The 16,535-nt window shown below is 41.2% G+C and overlaps 1 protein-coding gene across 10 annotated transcripts in view; it reads right to left on the reverse strand.

The window, feature by feature from the left end:
• Nucleotides 1-16,535, reverse strand: part of PRKG1 (protein kinase cGMP-dependent 1) — a 467,683-nt gene that overhangs the window by 10,801 nt on the left and 440,347 nt on the right. For all 10 annotated transcript variants that reach the window (XM_083843685.1, XM_083843686.1, XM_083843683.1 and 7 more), the window contains 4 exons: nt 11,182-11,321; nt 5,551-5,640; nt 2,948-3,089; nt 204-367 (listed from right to left, as the gene is read on the reverse strand). In XM_083843685.1, the coding sequence (XP_083699811.1) occupies nt 204-367; nt 2,948-3,089; nt 5,551-5,640; nt 11,182-11,321 (536 nt within the window). The remainder of the gene's footprint in view (nt 1-203; nt 368-2,947; nt 3,090-5,550; nt 5,641-11,181; nt 11,322-16,535) is intronic.

The following is a 16,535-nucleotide window of genomic DNA, read 5'->3' on the forward strand; positions in this document are numbered from 1 at the left end:
ATCTTGCCATTTGAGAGATCTGCATGGAAACTGTGATTTAAAATGGAAAACTAATTATTAGGTTCAGCAGCACAATGTTCAGGCTTCACTGTGCCATTACAGCACATGCCTGCTCTGAATCTTCCCCGTCATCTAATCAGGGTGACAATGGCAGAAATATTCGGATCTCTTTTCGGCAGCTGCGCCAGCTCTGATGCCCATACCTGCCAGTCAGGAGTTCATACATTAGGATTCCCAGTGACCAGTAGTCTGCTGAAATGTCATGACCTTTGTTCAGGATGATCTCGGGGGCTACGTACTCTGGAGTTCCACAAAAAGTCCATGTTTTCTTTCCAAATCCTATTTTCTTTGCGAAGCCAAAATCGACCTGTGAAAGGAGGAGAATAGCATCAGGGCAGAGCAAGAGAGGGAATTTCAGCCATGCACTCGGTTCCTCTTGAAGTGAAGCAATGCAGAAAGAAGATTTCCTTATGGGAATATTATTGCAATGAAAACATCGTGGGTTGTTCAAGAACCAGACAACTGCAGTGATCTTTTTGCTGATTTACCCTTCATAATGCAAAAAAGAAGATTCTTGTGAGAGAAGAAGAACAAATGCCAACACTGAGCATTTCTTGGAACGTGTAACTTCACATCATTTGCAGATCAAGTTGTTTTGTTGTTGTTGTTGTTTTAAAGTCCTAGCTTTTACCTGAGCAAGAGCTATTCAGGCTAAATACAAGATCATGGCAGCATCTGCTGAGAAGTTCAGATTTCTATTCCAATCCAAAGAGGGTTGTAATAACAATTTATTTGAAAATGATGCAACATGCTGGTGGGATCACAAGCCTCAATGTACCCTTATAGCAGTACCCCTGTGGCACACCAGAGCATGCTACAGGCAGTTGTGGAAAATGAGACTACACAGGGAACCAAAGATGTTCTTTGGGGCCTGAGAAGAGCTCAGGCTAATAGGCTTAGTGTATTTTTAGCTCTGCCCTCCCCTGCCTCGGTGCTGTGCTTGCCCAGAGCTGTGGTCTGTAGCACACTCTGCTGTCCCTTGATGGCTATGAAATGCTCCTACACCTTCCTCCACTAGTCAGGGACAGCACATCAGTATTGCCATCCTGAATGGTCACAAACCCACAAGAAGGATCAGTCATGCTGTGGAATCTGTGATACTTCCTGTGCTACCAAAGATGGGTCCAAGGAGATCAAAATGTCTAAGGAGCTGGGGGCTGGTGGTGGGAACAGCAGACCCTGGTCCAGATCCTACTCGGGTGGAGAGAAGGACAGTCTGGCACCTAATCTACCTCTATCATCTGACACCTTGCTGGAACCCTCAGCTTCAGTGAAATGCTGTAGAGGATTTATTCTTCTGTTATTCATTAAACTTAGTATCATGGTGACACATGGTGGCTGCCACAAGGCTGTAAAGGCCCATAATGGTGATGGTCTGACTTACCACTCCCAAAGACTGACATCCTCTCCCTGACTGACTGACTCCCAGGTTTCCCTTCTCAAAGGCAGGGAAGAGTCCCCCATCCAGGAGACAGAGATGTTGCCCCATTGTGAGCCTCATGGATGGAGTCAGCCCCTCTTGGACACAGCTCTTTTAGGGTTGTGTCATCCTATCCTTCACTGATGGTTTCCCAAGTGCCCAGATCCCCATTAGTTAGAAAGAGGGGTTCCCCAAAAGGGGTGGGACAGCACCTCCTACCAAGGACAGTCTTTCTTTTCTTCTCCCCTCTCCATGGGTTCACAGAGACTTTTTCAGTCTTCAGACTTTCTGAGTGTACTTTATTTGCAGGACACCTCTACATTGATTTTTGATTCAAAAAAACAATATACATGAACAGTTCAATACAGTGAAATCCATCAGCAACACTTTAATGTGGGGAGTGGAGATCTAACACAGGTGCTCCCATCCTGGTTTGAGGAGGTGGATGTTGTAGAAGGACAGCACTGAGGAGCACCATGACACTCTGGGAAGAGCAGGTTCAGGGAGAGCCTTCAAGAGTCACTTCAGAGGAGTTGGCACAGATCAGTCAGGTTTGTCATCAGTGCTAAAGCACAAGTGGCTTTAGCCACTTAAAAGTGTCTGCTACTACCCAGAATGGCAGTACACAGGACATGGATACAATTTGATTATGCACGTTTTTCCTGATAGATAATGAAAAGAATACAAAGCTGAAGGACAAAGAGCATGCAGGGACTCCTACAGAAATGGTGCTAATGATGCAATATGTGAATTGCTACAATGAACAAATGTAACCTCTTCCATGAAAAGTTATAACTTGCAGACATTATAATGCTATCAAAAGTAAAGACAAACCAAATTCCAATCCCCTTGCTAAAGCAAGAAGCTGAATCAGCTACAGTTCAGCAACAGAGTCTGACGATCCAGAGCAATTAAAAATAATAATTTTGTGCCATGACAAGGTCATGGTTAACACTTCCATTAAGAATGATGCTTTTTTTTTGCTTATACAAAGGAACTTATTCAGAAACAATAGTTTGCAAAAAAAATTTCACCTGACACCTATGAAGCGCACAAATGCAAGTCCTCTCCATCTCCTAACGATATCCTTTTGTCTTTCAGTAGCTCCAAAACAACTAGATGGATTTCTCCAGATGCTCTTCTCTAAATGCTTCCAGACTGCAGCCCTGAATTTCAAATGTTAGCCAGAATTAGCGTTTTCCAGCTCAGCTACAGCCTCACTCTGCTGGAGGCTGGGAAAACATCCCAGTGATGAGTGACGATATTCTGGCCCTGATCGTATCTCAAAATTTACTGATGGCCACCATCAGAGACTGGACCTTGGGTTGTGTGGACTTTTTTCTGACCCTCTGTGGGTAATTCCATCTTCTCTACCCGTAACACTACTTGTCCAGTACTAGAAGACAGGAATGGCGTCTTTAATTTAAATATTTTTTTTTGGCAAAACCAGACACGGCAGGCACTTACCAGTTTGGCATAACCTCGATGATCCAGAATGAGGTTTTCTGGCTTGAGGTCCCTATAAATTATTCCTTTGGAATGCAAATATGCAAAAGCTTCGACTACGCATGCCGTGTAAAACCTGGTTGTCGAATCCTCAAATGAACCTCTGTGTAAAACAAGAAAGAGAAAGATGATAAAGTGATTTCTAGGTACAGGACTGAGCTGTTTCTACAGGTCATTATCACCATCATGGACATAAAGTAAGGGCTTGATTTTTGCAAGAGGTGAGCTATTCTAGCTGTAGTTAACCTATATTTATTCTACCTAGAGCAATTCTTTATATTTAGAATTTCTTTTTCTTAACAGCCTAAAACTGTATTGTAAGCCGATCCAATCTCTTCCCTTTCTGGACTTCATCTTACTGTTAAAATATCCATATGGTCCAGTAGAATCACCCAGTACCTGGAAAATGACTGCTGCTAAACTGACTTTTTCAGATAAATTTACATGTATTTCTATTTTTTAAGTTAGCTTCTTTGCCTTCAATTGACATTCATATCAAATGTTTAAATCTAAAATACTCTAATTTTTATTTTATATTTACATCTTTTAGAATTGAAATTTATAAGTAAGTGTCTTCTATGTAAAAGGTGATTTCTTTATTATAATCTTTGACTTTTAGGCGCTGAAAGGATTTTGAACTGTGAAGATCAAGAACTCCCATACTCATGTTCATAACTGCGACAAAAGACAGAAAAAATGCATTTGCTGGGACTTGAAGTGTTAATCGTAAATTCAGCATTAAGTGTGCTTTCTGATCCTCATTTGAGTACAAGTTTGTAAGCAGTTTTCAAAAGCAAAGTATATTCTGCTACCTGCCTTGAGCTTCTGGCTGGAGCAGATTGAGCTCAGAAGCGCATCTAAGCTAGGTGGCAGCAGAACCACAATTTAAAGCTAAGAGAATTGAAGATGGAATTATCAGGCTCTGACAAAGATGAAGGATACATTCTAGCACCTGCTAACTTTGCTACTCTTCTCCTTTTAATGGTCCAGAGAAGGCATGGTTATGGGAGAAGGAAAAATTATAAAAATTCTGTATGGATAATTAATTAAAAATAATTTCATACATGTTTTTTGATCAATCTTTCCAATGCATTTCTTTCACTTTCCAAATTTAATTAAATCATGTTTCAATTATGATTCTATTGCATATTTATATGTGATTGCTCGCACACTTCCCTGCCCTGCCGTTGTGTTATGTGTACGAACCATGTACACCCGCACAACCCACATTCCACCTGCCTCCTGCCTACACACACAAAACAAAAACAAAACACTGCAAGGTCAAATCCTCCAAAGACAGGAAATACCAGGACCACATTTGCTTGTGCATTACGATGCAGTATTTAATTACATGCTTTCAGACTATTTTTTCCATGGCACTTCTATGCCCCAATCACATAATGCTAAGCTATAGGTTCAATGCATGATCCTGTGTCCCACGTTGACGAATGGCCCTTAATATAGCTGGACCCAACCCCCGCAAAGAATTATTGATTTCCTCCTGAGATTTCCTGTGGTCTTCATTGCTATTATACCTGACTGCTTCATAAGCATTAAGAAATGTTAATAGATATGGTTTATTATGGTTTATGGCTTATTGCAATGTCTCTGTGACAGATGTGGAGGCTGCTATTCATAGTCGGGGGGACAGAATTTCATACACTGAAATGAAAAATGCAGGTCTTTCGACAGGATGGGAAATACTGATTTCTCTGAAGTCTTCGAAGGACTTTGCATTTTTTACATCTAAATTGCACTTTCCCATGGATTTTATTCGCAAATGTGATATCTGATTAATGCCACTAATTTTTTTAAGTCCACAGTTAAGGCCAGGTCAGCAATGCATAAAGGTGCTATGCTGGAAGGACTGTATCTCTCAACCATATCTTGCAAGTCTACAGTGAGAGTGAAATCACCACTGCATCTACTGCAACCCCTGGTTGCACCCTGCAGGGTCACTGCCTGCCTTCATACATGGTGCCCAAAGTCTCTGACACCCTTATGACAGTCCCCCATTTTCCTATCAAGGGCCTGAACCTCCAGACAGGCTCCCAAACATGAGAAACAGCTGCACGGGCACCGAGGATGCAGCTGCAATCTCTGTGATCAGAAAAGGCCAACATTAAAATAAACCATCAACTATTCAGGGGTATGGAGTACTTCTGGTGTGAACACAATACCCTTCAGAGATGAAGACACTTATCATGAATACAATTTATCACATGATTATCATCATTACCACCATTACTTTCTGTATCTTTTCCAGGTTTGTAGAGATGTCATGAGAAAGTAGCTTGAGCTAAGTCTCCATTTATATAAAGCCTTGTACATGTTGGAAATAACCTAAATCAGTCCTAAGGGTATTCCCAGTTATAATTGGATTCCCTTTGTCTCTAGTCAACTGCATAGGAACAGAAATATTAAACTATTTCCTCATCTTCTGGGGATCTTAAATTAAACATAACACAGTAAGACAGGTTTTGCACATGAAAAAGACCCTTGGTTATCTGAAGGCGTGTTAAAAAATATTCAGCTTTTTATGACAATAACTTTTTAAAACTCACCTGTCCCTGAGAATTGTCCACAGCTCTCCACCTAGACAAGCTTCCATCAGCATGTACAGGTACTTGCTGTCCTTGAATGTCCTGTAGAGCCTAGCGTTGGAAAACAAGAAAATAGTATAACATTGACTGTAAAAGTCAAGGTGCCAATTGTTCCCACTTGTCACAGACCGTGTGCTTCATCCCAGGAAGTACCACAAGACTGGGGGGATCTTACAGAGCTAGTGCTGAATTTATGAAGATCATTTCAATCTCTCATCAGTCCTTTGTATCGCATGGGAAATAATTCAGCAGAAAAAGATGGGAATTTGAGTCATAGAATCACAGAATCATTAAGGTTGGAAAAGACCTCCAAGATCATCTGGTCCAACCATCACCCTACCACCAATGTCACCCACTAAATCATGTCCAACCTTTCCTTAGACACCCCCAGGGACGGTGACTCCACCACCTCCCTGGGCAACCCATCCCAATGCCTAATCACTCTCTCTGAGAAGAAATGTCTCCTCATTTCCAACCTGAACCTCCCCTGGCGCAACTTGAGGCCATTCCCTCTAGTCCTATCACTAGTTACCTCTGAGAAGAGGCCGACCCCCAGCTCCCCACAGCTTCCTTTCAGGTAGCTGCAGAGAGCAATGAGGTCTCCCCTGAGCCTCCTCTGCTCCAGACTAAACAACCCCAGTGCCCTCAGCCGCTCCTCACAGGCCTTGTGTGCCAGGCCCTTCACCAGCTTCGTAGCCCTTCTCTGGACACACTCCAGGGCCTCGATGTCCTTGTACTGAGGAGCCCAAAGCTGAACACAGTACTCGAGGTGCGGCCTCACCAGAGCAGAGTACAGGAAGGACGATCACCTCCCTGGTCCTGCTGGCTGCACTAGTCCTGACACAAGCCAGGATGCTGTTGGCCTTTCTTGGCCACCTGGACACTCTGCCGGCTCACGTTCAGGTGAGCATCGACCAACACCCCCAGATCTTTTTCCTCTGCACAGCTTTCCAGCCACCCTGCCCCAAGCCTGTAGTGTTGCATGGGGTTGTTGTGGCCAAAGTGCAGGAACCAGCACTTAGCCGTGTTGAACATCATCCCATTGGCCTCTGCCCATCGACCCATCCTGTCCAGGTCCCTCTGCAGGGCCTTCCTACCCTCTGGCAGATTGACACTTCCCCCCAACTTGGTGTCATCTGCCAACTTACTGAGGGTGCATTCAATTCCCTCATCCAAGTCATCAGTAAAGATATTAAAGAGGATGGGCCCCAATACCGATCCCTGGGGAACACTGCTTGTGACCAGTTGGCAGCTGGATATCACTCAATTAATGAAGTATATCACAGCAAAAGAAGCAATTACAATTGCTCTGAGTACTAAATATAAAGTCTGACACTTCTAATGGCATAACCTGACACTTGGCTTTCCAGATTTGCTTGAAAAATAAGTTTTCTTACCATTTTAATAATGTCTGTATCATCTTATTCTTCATGCTATGGATACAGCTGTAGATCTGCAGTATTCCTTCTTCCATTTCAAGGAAGTGCTGCCCAATTTGTGATTCATTTCAGAACTTAAAACCACTGATTTAGTCAAGTTTAAAGAGAACCTGCTGACATTTAGGTATCTAAATGCACCCTTCCTCTTTATCCCCGGGACTGAATGTGGAGGAAAATTTGGCTAAAGAGATAGATGGGCCAGGATTTATGAACCCATATTCCTTCTCAATGTGATATATTAAACAAATGCAACTATGAAACTACAGAAATAAACATAGGGAATTCAATGTCAGCTACTTCATTTGATTTTAATATTGAACCAATTTTTCCCCCCAAAGCTCTGAGGTGGGCAGCAGTATCTCAAAGACTTGCAGGAAGACAGGCAAAGAGGGGAGGGGAAGAAATTTGCTTGTCAGGGAAAGGAAACCCATCAGGCACCTTAAGACTAGGCCATATGATAGACCAGGGGGTTAAAAAATATTTAAAAAGGCAGGATTTGGTTCATTTTGCAGGCGTTCTGTTAAATATTAAGGTAAAGGGCAAAACTTGGGTCTGGTATGCCTCTACATCATGATGCTAGACAGAATTTGTTTCCTGTGTGTCTTTGCATAGCACAGCACACAGCTTAGCAGCAGCTACCTGATACATTTTTAACATGTTTAACAGAAAAAATTCCAACAACTGCAGCTGTGATGTGGGCAGGACATTGGGTACTTGCTGATTGTCCTGCTGAAGCTAGGACAGGGTCTGTTACTGCTGTCTGAATCAATCTCACTCTTCCCTGCTTTCACATGCATTAGAGGTCATAAGATTAAAAAAATAAAAAAATCACAGAATATGCTCAGTGCTTATCTACCTGTGAAATATTCTGTAGCTAGAATGTACTATATGTGGCCACAATGAAATTTAATGGAAAAAAACAAACTTGTGTTTTAGTTTCCCTTACTATAATATTACCTATGTTGACATTTAAAACCTCAGTTATGCATCTCAGAAAAGTTGGATCAAACTAATTGGCCACTTCATATGTTTAAAATTTATGGATTTAAGAAAAAAATATCATATTCTTGCCAGTTGGACAGAAGAAAATTTATACTACAATACCATCATTTCATCTACATTAAGGTTTACAGAAAACCTACATCTTCAAGAACCCCAAATATGAATAATTAAATATTTTTGATTGCCTGTTAATTTAAATGCTACTGAAATAAAGCACTACTTTCTCTACTTAAGGCAGCCCTGCTGAAAGTTTACTTTCCAGAACATCTTATGGGCATCAAATCTGGCCAATCAAATATTGTTTATCAACTTTAACAGAAGTGCAAAGTTTATACATGAGATGTACAGCATGAAGTATGAAACCACAGTATTTCAGTAGATCAAGAAGTTATAAGTTTGAAATGTCACAATATTGGAATTCATTCCTTTCTTCATTTTCTTACTCATCTAAATATTTGCAGATCCGCTGCAGACATCCGTGGCTCAACACTTGCTTGCTCCTTTACCAAATCCACACATAGCATTTTGTTCTGTAAAGTTGTTACTTTATCTATGAGTAAATTTTATTGAGTGATATTTGGCTTTTTTTTTCTTTTTTTTTTTTCTTGGCTTAATGCATTTTAAAAACCTAACTGAAACACTTTTCCAAGATTTTTTGCAAACAGTTTCATGAAGAATTAGGAAAACAATTCTATTCTTCAGGAATTCTGTCTTTCCCATTCTGTTATCCAAGAGGTTGTCCTTGGTTCAAGATCATTTTAAACCTACCTTTAACCTAACATCTCAAAACACAATTAGTCTACCAAAATGGCAACATCTCTGCCTGTAGTACCCAGAAAAAAATTTCTCAGCTACAGGCCTGGCCCAAAAAAGGATATAAACAGGCTATGAATAAATTTAGGACAGAAAGTAGAAGACAACTCCAAATCCCTGTGGAGCTGCAAAAGGAGAAGTGAGAGGGAAAAGCGGGCATGGGGTTTGATAAGCCAGTGAAGATTTTCTAGTTTCCAGCAGCTGCAATAAGAAAAGGTTGGGCTTTGTGGTTTAGAAAGTCCCTCCCCAGTGCAGGATGTCTAAGGGTACTAAAAGTGTTTAGGGGAGGCTTGTTACTGTAAAGGACAGGAAATATTGCATGATATGGAAAGAAAAAAAGGGATTCAGTTTAGCCCTACATCTGAACTGCCTGCTTTGTCAATAGTGGACAGGTCATTTTACATGCGTATGCAAGTAATAGTGTAACATAATTATATAATACCATATAAACATATATAGTGATGTTATAGCTAGAGACAGACACAGAAAAACAGGAATATATGACCAGACATAGCAGCAGCAAATAACTCAGCCTGACTGAAGTCCACTACACTGGCATGCTGTGAAGGCTGCACTGAATCAAAAATTGAGTTTTGATGGAAACTGCCAGGCCATAAAGCACTGGAAAAAGTTCTTCCTTCATCCTGTCTTCTTGTCACCTTTTCCATTTTGGGCTCACTTTGGAACAAGAAGAAGACTGGGATCATTTCAAAGTTCATCTTATCACTGTTTCTCAGCATTCAAAGCATTTACCTGCTTTGGCAAAGGGGTCAGACCCGATGATCTCTCAAGGTCCCTTTCAACCCCTATAATTCTGTGTGATTCTGCCCTAGACCTATGATCACTGCACCCTTTTTCCCCACTTGCCTATTGAAAGAACAAAAAACTTAGAAATAAGGAACTTCGGTGTATTTCTTTTATTAGCTATGAATATCAGTGGCTCCATAAGCAAATGTCTGTAGGCTCAGGCTTTTTATTTAGGAGTGGGTATTCTGGAAATGGTGTTAAGATGTCCCTCTGGTCGGCTGGCTCTGCATTTCACCTTTCTTTACACCAACATATTAAGCCAGCTCAGGCTTCAGAAAATAGATCCATAGGCTGAAATAGCCTGCAAGGTATATTTGGCTCTAGCCTAGGTAACGGGGGCATGTTTGTGAATCAAGTATTACAGTGTGAAGGAAATTGCAGCCGGGTACAATGTCAGCGTGCAGTTGTCACCAATGAATCACAGGTGAAGCCTGGGCTCCTGGGGAATCCCAGGGATCAGCCAGGCTTTTGGCCAACACTCGCAGCGGTTCTGCCTGTGAAGGAAATACCCCCTTAGCAGCTGATGGGTTGCCGCCGCTGCCACGCACTTGTCCTTACATTTTGTCACAGTGGTTTGGTTTCTCTCCTGGGTTAGCACGCCTCTCTCCAACACTTTTTGGGAGAGGGGTTGATCTCTTTCAGCAAAAGCCAAGGGCTTCAGCCCACCTCTTTGGGGGTGGGATGAAGCATCCTTGGCTTAGACATGAGGTTTGTCTTTTAGATAGCTCCAGACTGGGGAAATGCATTACCCCGTCAGAGGTCCTGACCGCCCAGCACTCTGATCCTGACCTAAAACATATAAAAGGACTGTTTCTCCTTCCTGCAGACAGATACTCATAAACTTGAGGCATCAGAAATCTTCAATATTAGGGTCAGAACAAACAAAAATGACTAACACCTGGTTTTGTTCCCTGAAGAATTGCATCTGCTTAAGTTTCAGGAAGCATACAACTTCAGTGCGTTTGCTCAAGATGAGTCAAGGGACAATGAATCAAGTCTACTTAATATACCTTAAATATGCAATGGATACAACCGGTTATTCGCATAACAGCACATGATCTCCAAAGATGAAACCGTGCCTTCTAGCTTCCTTTTGTGAGATGGAAAATTCAGAAGAAAGAGGAAAATTCCTATTGAGCAGGGGCAACACTAAGTCATAGTGTGTATGTCTACGTGGAGCATCACACGCTGGCATCAGCAAATCTGCCCATGATCTGGGATGGCAATGTGTTTGCTCCAGGAGCCACAAAGCCATGTTAGCACAGCACAAGGACCAAGCAAATCAGTTAAGACATGGATTTAGTTTAGGCTTGGGAAGAAATTCCCGATTCCCTATTGGCAGAATAATTTCATATTTTCCTGGAAAAAAACAAACTTATTCTATATGCTGTATTTGCAGTCACTTGCAGGGAAGCTATGGCTGAAGTGTTTTTTTAATGATGCATGGATAAAACCTATGTGGTTTTATCAAATGCTGAGACTGGCCGTCCTTTGCTCCATCACGGCAGTGTGTGGGACAGAGGGACAGTACCTCACGATGAAGTCCGAGTGAGCGCTCTGCATGATCTGCTTCTCTGAGCGGATGTGCTCCTGCTGTCTCGTGTCCACTATGTGACGTTTCTTCAGGATTTTCATCGCAAACGTTTTTGACTCTTCACTTTTCAACTGGACCTTGGGTAAAGTAGGCAAATGCAGTGGTTAGAAGCAAGGCACATCCCCTCACTAAGCTGTGACAGCCTAACTGCATGGGCTCACCACCTATCCTTCAGAAAAGTTGAAAAACAAATTTCCTTCAGGAAAAGCACAATGCACTTGAACAAGAGCTTGGTTGTAGAGCCTGAACATTCCCGCCACATGTTTTCTGCCGTCACACACAGGTCACCTCCTGCACAATCCAACATTTCACCAATGGAAACTCTTCTTTTGCCCCATATTTATGTTCTCTTCGTACCTCTTCAGGCATCAGCTTCATTTGAATATGAAGCAGACTTTAACCCATTGCTACACCAGGTACTGCTGTTTGCTACGAGGGTATGCCGTTAAATTGAAAAGCCATTTCCAAAACTTATTGTTGAAGGGAAAACCCAACTGTCAGCATTATTTTCAAGTCAGAAAATGCTGCTAGCTAATGTACAACTTTCATAAAGCCTTCTATAACTAGTAACACATGTACCGCCTCTGGCAGGGAAACGCAGTCCTTGGATGTTTTTAAGGGATGAGTGGAGCTGGCTTTTTAACACCACTGCTTTGTCACGTCTTTACTTTTAACCTTAAGCCTCAGCAACCTATTTTTAGCCTGATTTCCCAAGATGAGGTTGAAGGGAGTAGTTTGTTTGCTTGCCAATGTTACCGTGGTAACTTCTGAACCCTGAACCATTCCCAGCTAGCTCTAAGCAACAGGTACAAATCCCAAAGAAAACTACTACTGAACTATCCTTTCCATCTTGGTCATCCCCTATTAGTCACCACCAAATGAGAAAGCAGCCTCATCACTGGCCTACCAAGCCTCTTAGTTTGCTAAATTCCTTCATCAGCTGCTCACCATAATATTGCCAGTTAAGTGCTTGGGAAAAACATTACGCTTACAGTAAGAGGTGCCACTTGGTGACTTCTATTTTGGTTTTCTTGCAGGAATTTGGCCTCAGCCAGCAGACAACATCTTGTCTGTCATGAGCTTCATCAGGAATTCAGCTTGCCTTTTAAGTTAGGAGACAACATTAATGCAACGGCATTTTATTTAATATATTGTCTATCTTTATATTTTTTTTAATAACAGAAATATGAGATGTGACACCTTCAAAACTTCTCCCAGGCTGCCTCTACAACCATAGCCTGGAGCAGTTTCCTCTGTATTTGTGTGGTAATGGTTCAGGTTACACGGAAAATACAAGGAGGGATGGCATCTACAGCAGCAAGTCTTTGTCAGAAATCAGACTGGTACCCAGATGTACACCAAGGCACCTACAGCTTAAGGAGATCAGATCCAAAAAGATGATTCTCAGATGGCAAAGAGACACATCACACAGATTCCCAACACAACTAGAAGTGATTAAGAAATATACACTAATAAAGGAGAATCCACCTTCTATGGCCTAATATTTTCATTACAAATTCTTCATTAATGCTGTTTCAGTGTTTTCATCTACAATGGCCCAAAACGCAGACATTATAGCTCACATCACCACCATAAATCTTGTCTCTGCCTGCTAGAGAACAGAAGCTGCAGAACTTTGTGATGTGTAATTTGTATGACATGGTTTAGGACTAATGAATTTAATAAAGTCAGGAAAATCTGAAGATGGAATGAACTTCCTGATTGCTCTTATGTTTCTCAAAACACCTGTGGACATCTCAATTTTGCCACCATTTTGCTATTGCTTTCAGAGAAGTACCTTCCCGTTCCACGATCTGATTTTAGGTTTGCAATCACTGCTTGGTGCAATATTGGTGTGCTCAAGTACATATATTAACATATATGCATGTATGTATATATGTATGCATGTATTTATCTGCCTGTTTTAAAACCACTTGGGGTTTCTGTCATCATATTGGTGGCTTTTCATTTTCCCTGCAGCCACAAGCATTTCCAATCCCACATGAAACTTCTTTTTCCAAAGGCACTATTCTACATCTCACACTGAGACTCATAATTATTATCTTTGCATGAAGCCTGTGCTCGCCATTTAATCTTCATGGAGACAGGGTACAAAGACCTAAACAATCCACATAAAACAAAGAAAAACATTTTTCCTCGTCTCTGAGGTTATTTATTGAGCTCCCTGGTTATTTATTGAACTGGAGCTGCACGATGCTGCTCTGCTACATGTTTTGACCACAGCTCAAAGCAGAACGAAATTCTGCATTTACTCCAGACTGAAAGTGATAAAAATGTATTTGGTTTGGGGTTAGAGCTTTTTTTTTTTTCTTTTCTTTCATTTTGAATAAACAAATGGCATATGGACTTTAATTCAACTGTTTGAACTAAATTATTTGACATTATCCAATCTAAATCAAACCAGGCTGTTTCAGGGGAATGGGGAGATTAGGGCAGTGACACAGGGGATGAAGCAATGATGAAGGTAAGGAAAAACTTGGGGTGACCAAAATTTACTAAATCTTGCAAAAAAAAACCCAAAAAACATTAAGCTTTAGTATGATTAAGAAATATACTTCTGGAGAATTCATCCCTCCTCCTTTGGATGGCAATCCAGATTGCTGGACAGCCTCATCAACCTCACCCATCCAGTGAAGTGTAATCAGCTGCCATGCAAATTATTTCAAACAAAAGTCTGTGCAAAGCCATATCACATGTTACAGATCAGATTTGTTTTCTTTTAGTGTGTATTTTTTTTGGTTAGGTTGTTCAGAAACAAACAATAAATGAACAAGGGAGCCAAGAAAGTAGATCTGCTAGCAAACTTGAAGACTAGTCAGTCAGTTTGAACATGAAACATTTTCAATAAAATGATATTTAGCACTTCTAAACTTAGTCAAAACACAAATCCATATTTCCCTTTCTAACGTTAATCTTTACTAGATGTCAGTGTTAAAAATAAACATGACAACTGGGTGGAGTCTCAGATCACTGAATTCCAGAATTATAAAGTGAAATAAGCATAAATCTAAATTTGTCCACTTATGGTGTAACATTTTGATAACAGGTATTCTGACTACTTGTCAAATTTTTGTGTCTTTCATTAGAAAAGTTATTTCTCTCTCTTTTTTTTTTTTGATTATTGTTTTTTCATGTATGCCTGGACTACTTTGAGGAAGTAATCTGCTTTCCTATACTTACCTGTACACCTTCAAAAGAAGTACAGGAAAAGAAATTACTATAAGGAAGCAAAAGGCAGCATTTTTATTTGGCGTTTGATAATGTTATCACTGACACAAATGTTTAAATATGGAACAAACAAGCAGCTACAATTAGCTAATGCGAGACTTTGACCTTATGCCACAGGAGAATTTATATAAATTTTCCATTCCTTCTCCTAATATGCTTCATAATGCAGAGGATTTGCAAGAAGTTGAGAGCATGGGGGGATTAATCTGCATTAAATGTGCTGATGCACTGAAACATACTGCTGAAGTACAAAATCTAAGGCCTGAATTTTGGATCACTTTCCTTCCTATGTTTTTCTCTGAGCTGGTTGTCCACCTGGACAACAAATCCCGCAGACTTCTCCTTCTCCAGCATGCCTTAGTCCTCCCCTTGGTTTGGAGTTTCTGCTGTCACTGCCAAATGAGGGACTGTGATGACTATTTTTTTATGATGTAAAGCTGGCCATCTCCAGATCATTTCTACTATTCCTATAAACAGTAATTTTTAATGTTAAGCTCATGGTAATTTATAGAAAAAAGAACATGTCTAATTCCAATCTAATTACAAAAGTTGAAAAAAAAATCCAAGAGTCACCTGCACTTTTTACTTTAAAATACAGGATTAATGTTGGGATGCTGAGAATGGGCTGCTAAGAACACCCTGTCCTTCAAATATAATGAAAAAAAAAAAGCACATGAAGCCACAAAACCACAAAGATTTTGTCTCTCAGCTCAGAGGGAGGTGGATATGCTGGGCAGGAAGCTCAGCCTTCCAAACAAACCCACCACAAAAATCTCCTAAATGCTTTAGAGAAATGGAAAAGGCAGGCAGTTTGCAAAGGAGCCATCTTTGCTATACAGCCCAGGAGATCAGCTTTGACACAATTTGAAGCAACGTCTTAAATTTCAAAGGCCCCAGGACTATTGATTTGGTGGAGACGTGCTGGAGCCTTGGGTTTCAATCATTTTTCTCCAAGAGGATTGACACAGGGTAACCAGCAGCCTCCAACTCTCTCAGTTTTTTGCAAGTAAAAAGCATTTCTAGTCCCTTCCCTCCTTCTTTTCTAATTCCTCTTCTTGCTTTGTCCTTACATAGTCATTGCCCTTTCACCAGTGCAAAATTATCTCTTTTGGAGATGTAGAGCACTGAGAGTAAGAGCAAACAGCATGGCCAGTGTAAATGTCCATGTTCACTGAAAATAATAACGTTGCATATTTTACTGAAAGGCCCACTGGCAGGGAAAAAACTACAAATTAAATCTGTAACACTGAGTACAGTGTTATACTTCCCCTTCTCCCTGCTTTCACAGATATTCTTCAGCCTTCCATTATGCAGCCACCTCGTCATTGTGCTCCAGCACATGGTCCATGTTTGCAGTTCTGCCTCTCGCACAGGCTAAACTGAATTCAAAGCAGGCTGAACAGCAAAACTCCACCAATAGCAGACCACAGGCCCGTACCATCTTTGTCAGTGCAAAAATCCTCCAAAAAGTGAATCCTGATAAACCTATAGGTACTACTGATCAGGCTCCATCCTGGTTGGGCTCCCTCCTGGTCAGTCTGTGTAAGCTCTTGCCCTCTGTTAGAAATGACACTCTGTAGGAGGGTCTAATCCTTTTCATTTGTGGAACAATAGTACATTTTCTTGTCAAAAGGCAAAAGAAAATCAGTCGGGAGCATGGTGAAATAAAGCCCAAATACCACCCTAAACGGTGATGTACAAAACCAGTGGTAAGGGAAGTAAAATGCTTTACATCAGGTCATTCTGCAGGATTGTTACCCAGGAAGTGAGCTGCATCCCAGTGACAAAAAATAACAGCAGAAACCTTGTTTATAACTAAGTGAGGCAACTGCAGAATCAAAATTTAATGGTGGCAGCCACATGCCACCTGGGAAGCACTGTCCACACTGAGTCATCGCCTCATCCCCTCCTCTTTGTCTGTGCTTCAGTATGATGCCCCATACCCAGGTCAGCAGGTACTTTTTTGGCAGCCTGTGTCATCACGACAAAGCCACCCCTGAGTGAACCCAAACAGATGGGTCTCTATCTGCAAATACATTCAA

This window comes from Anser anser, assembly GCF_964211835.1.
Source record: "Anser anser genome assembly, chromosome: 7".
NCBI classification, from domain to species: Eukaryota; Metazoa; Chordata; class Aves; order Anseriformes; family Anatidae; genus Anser; species Anser anser.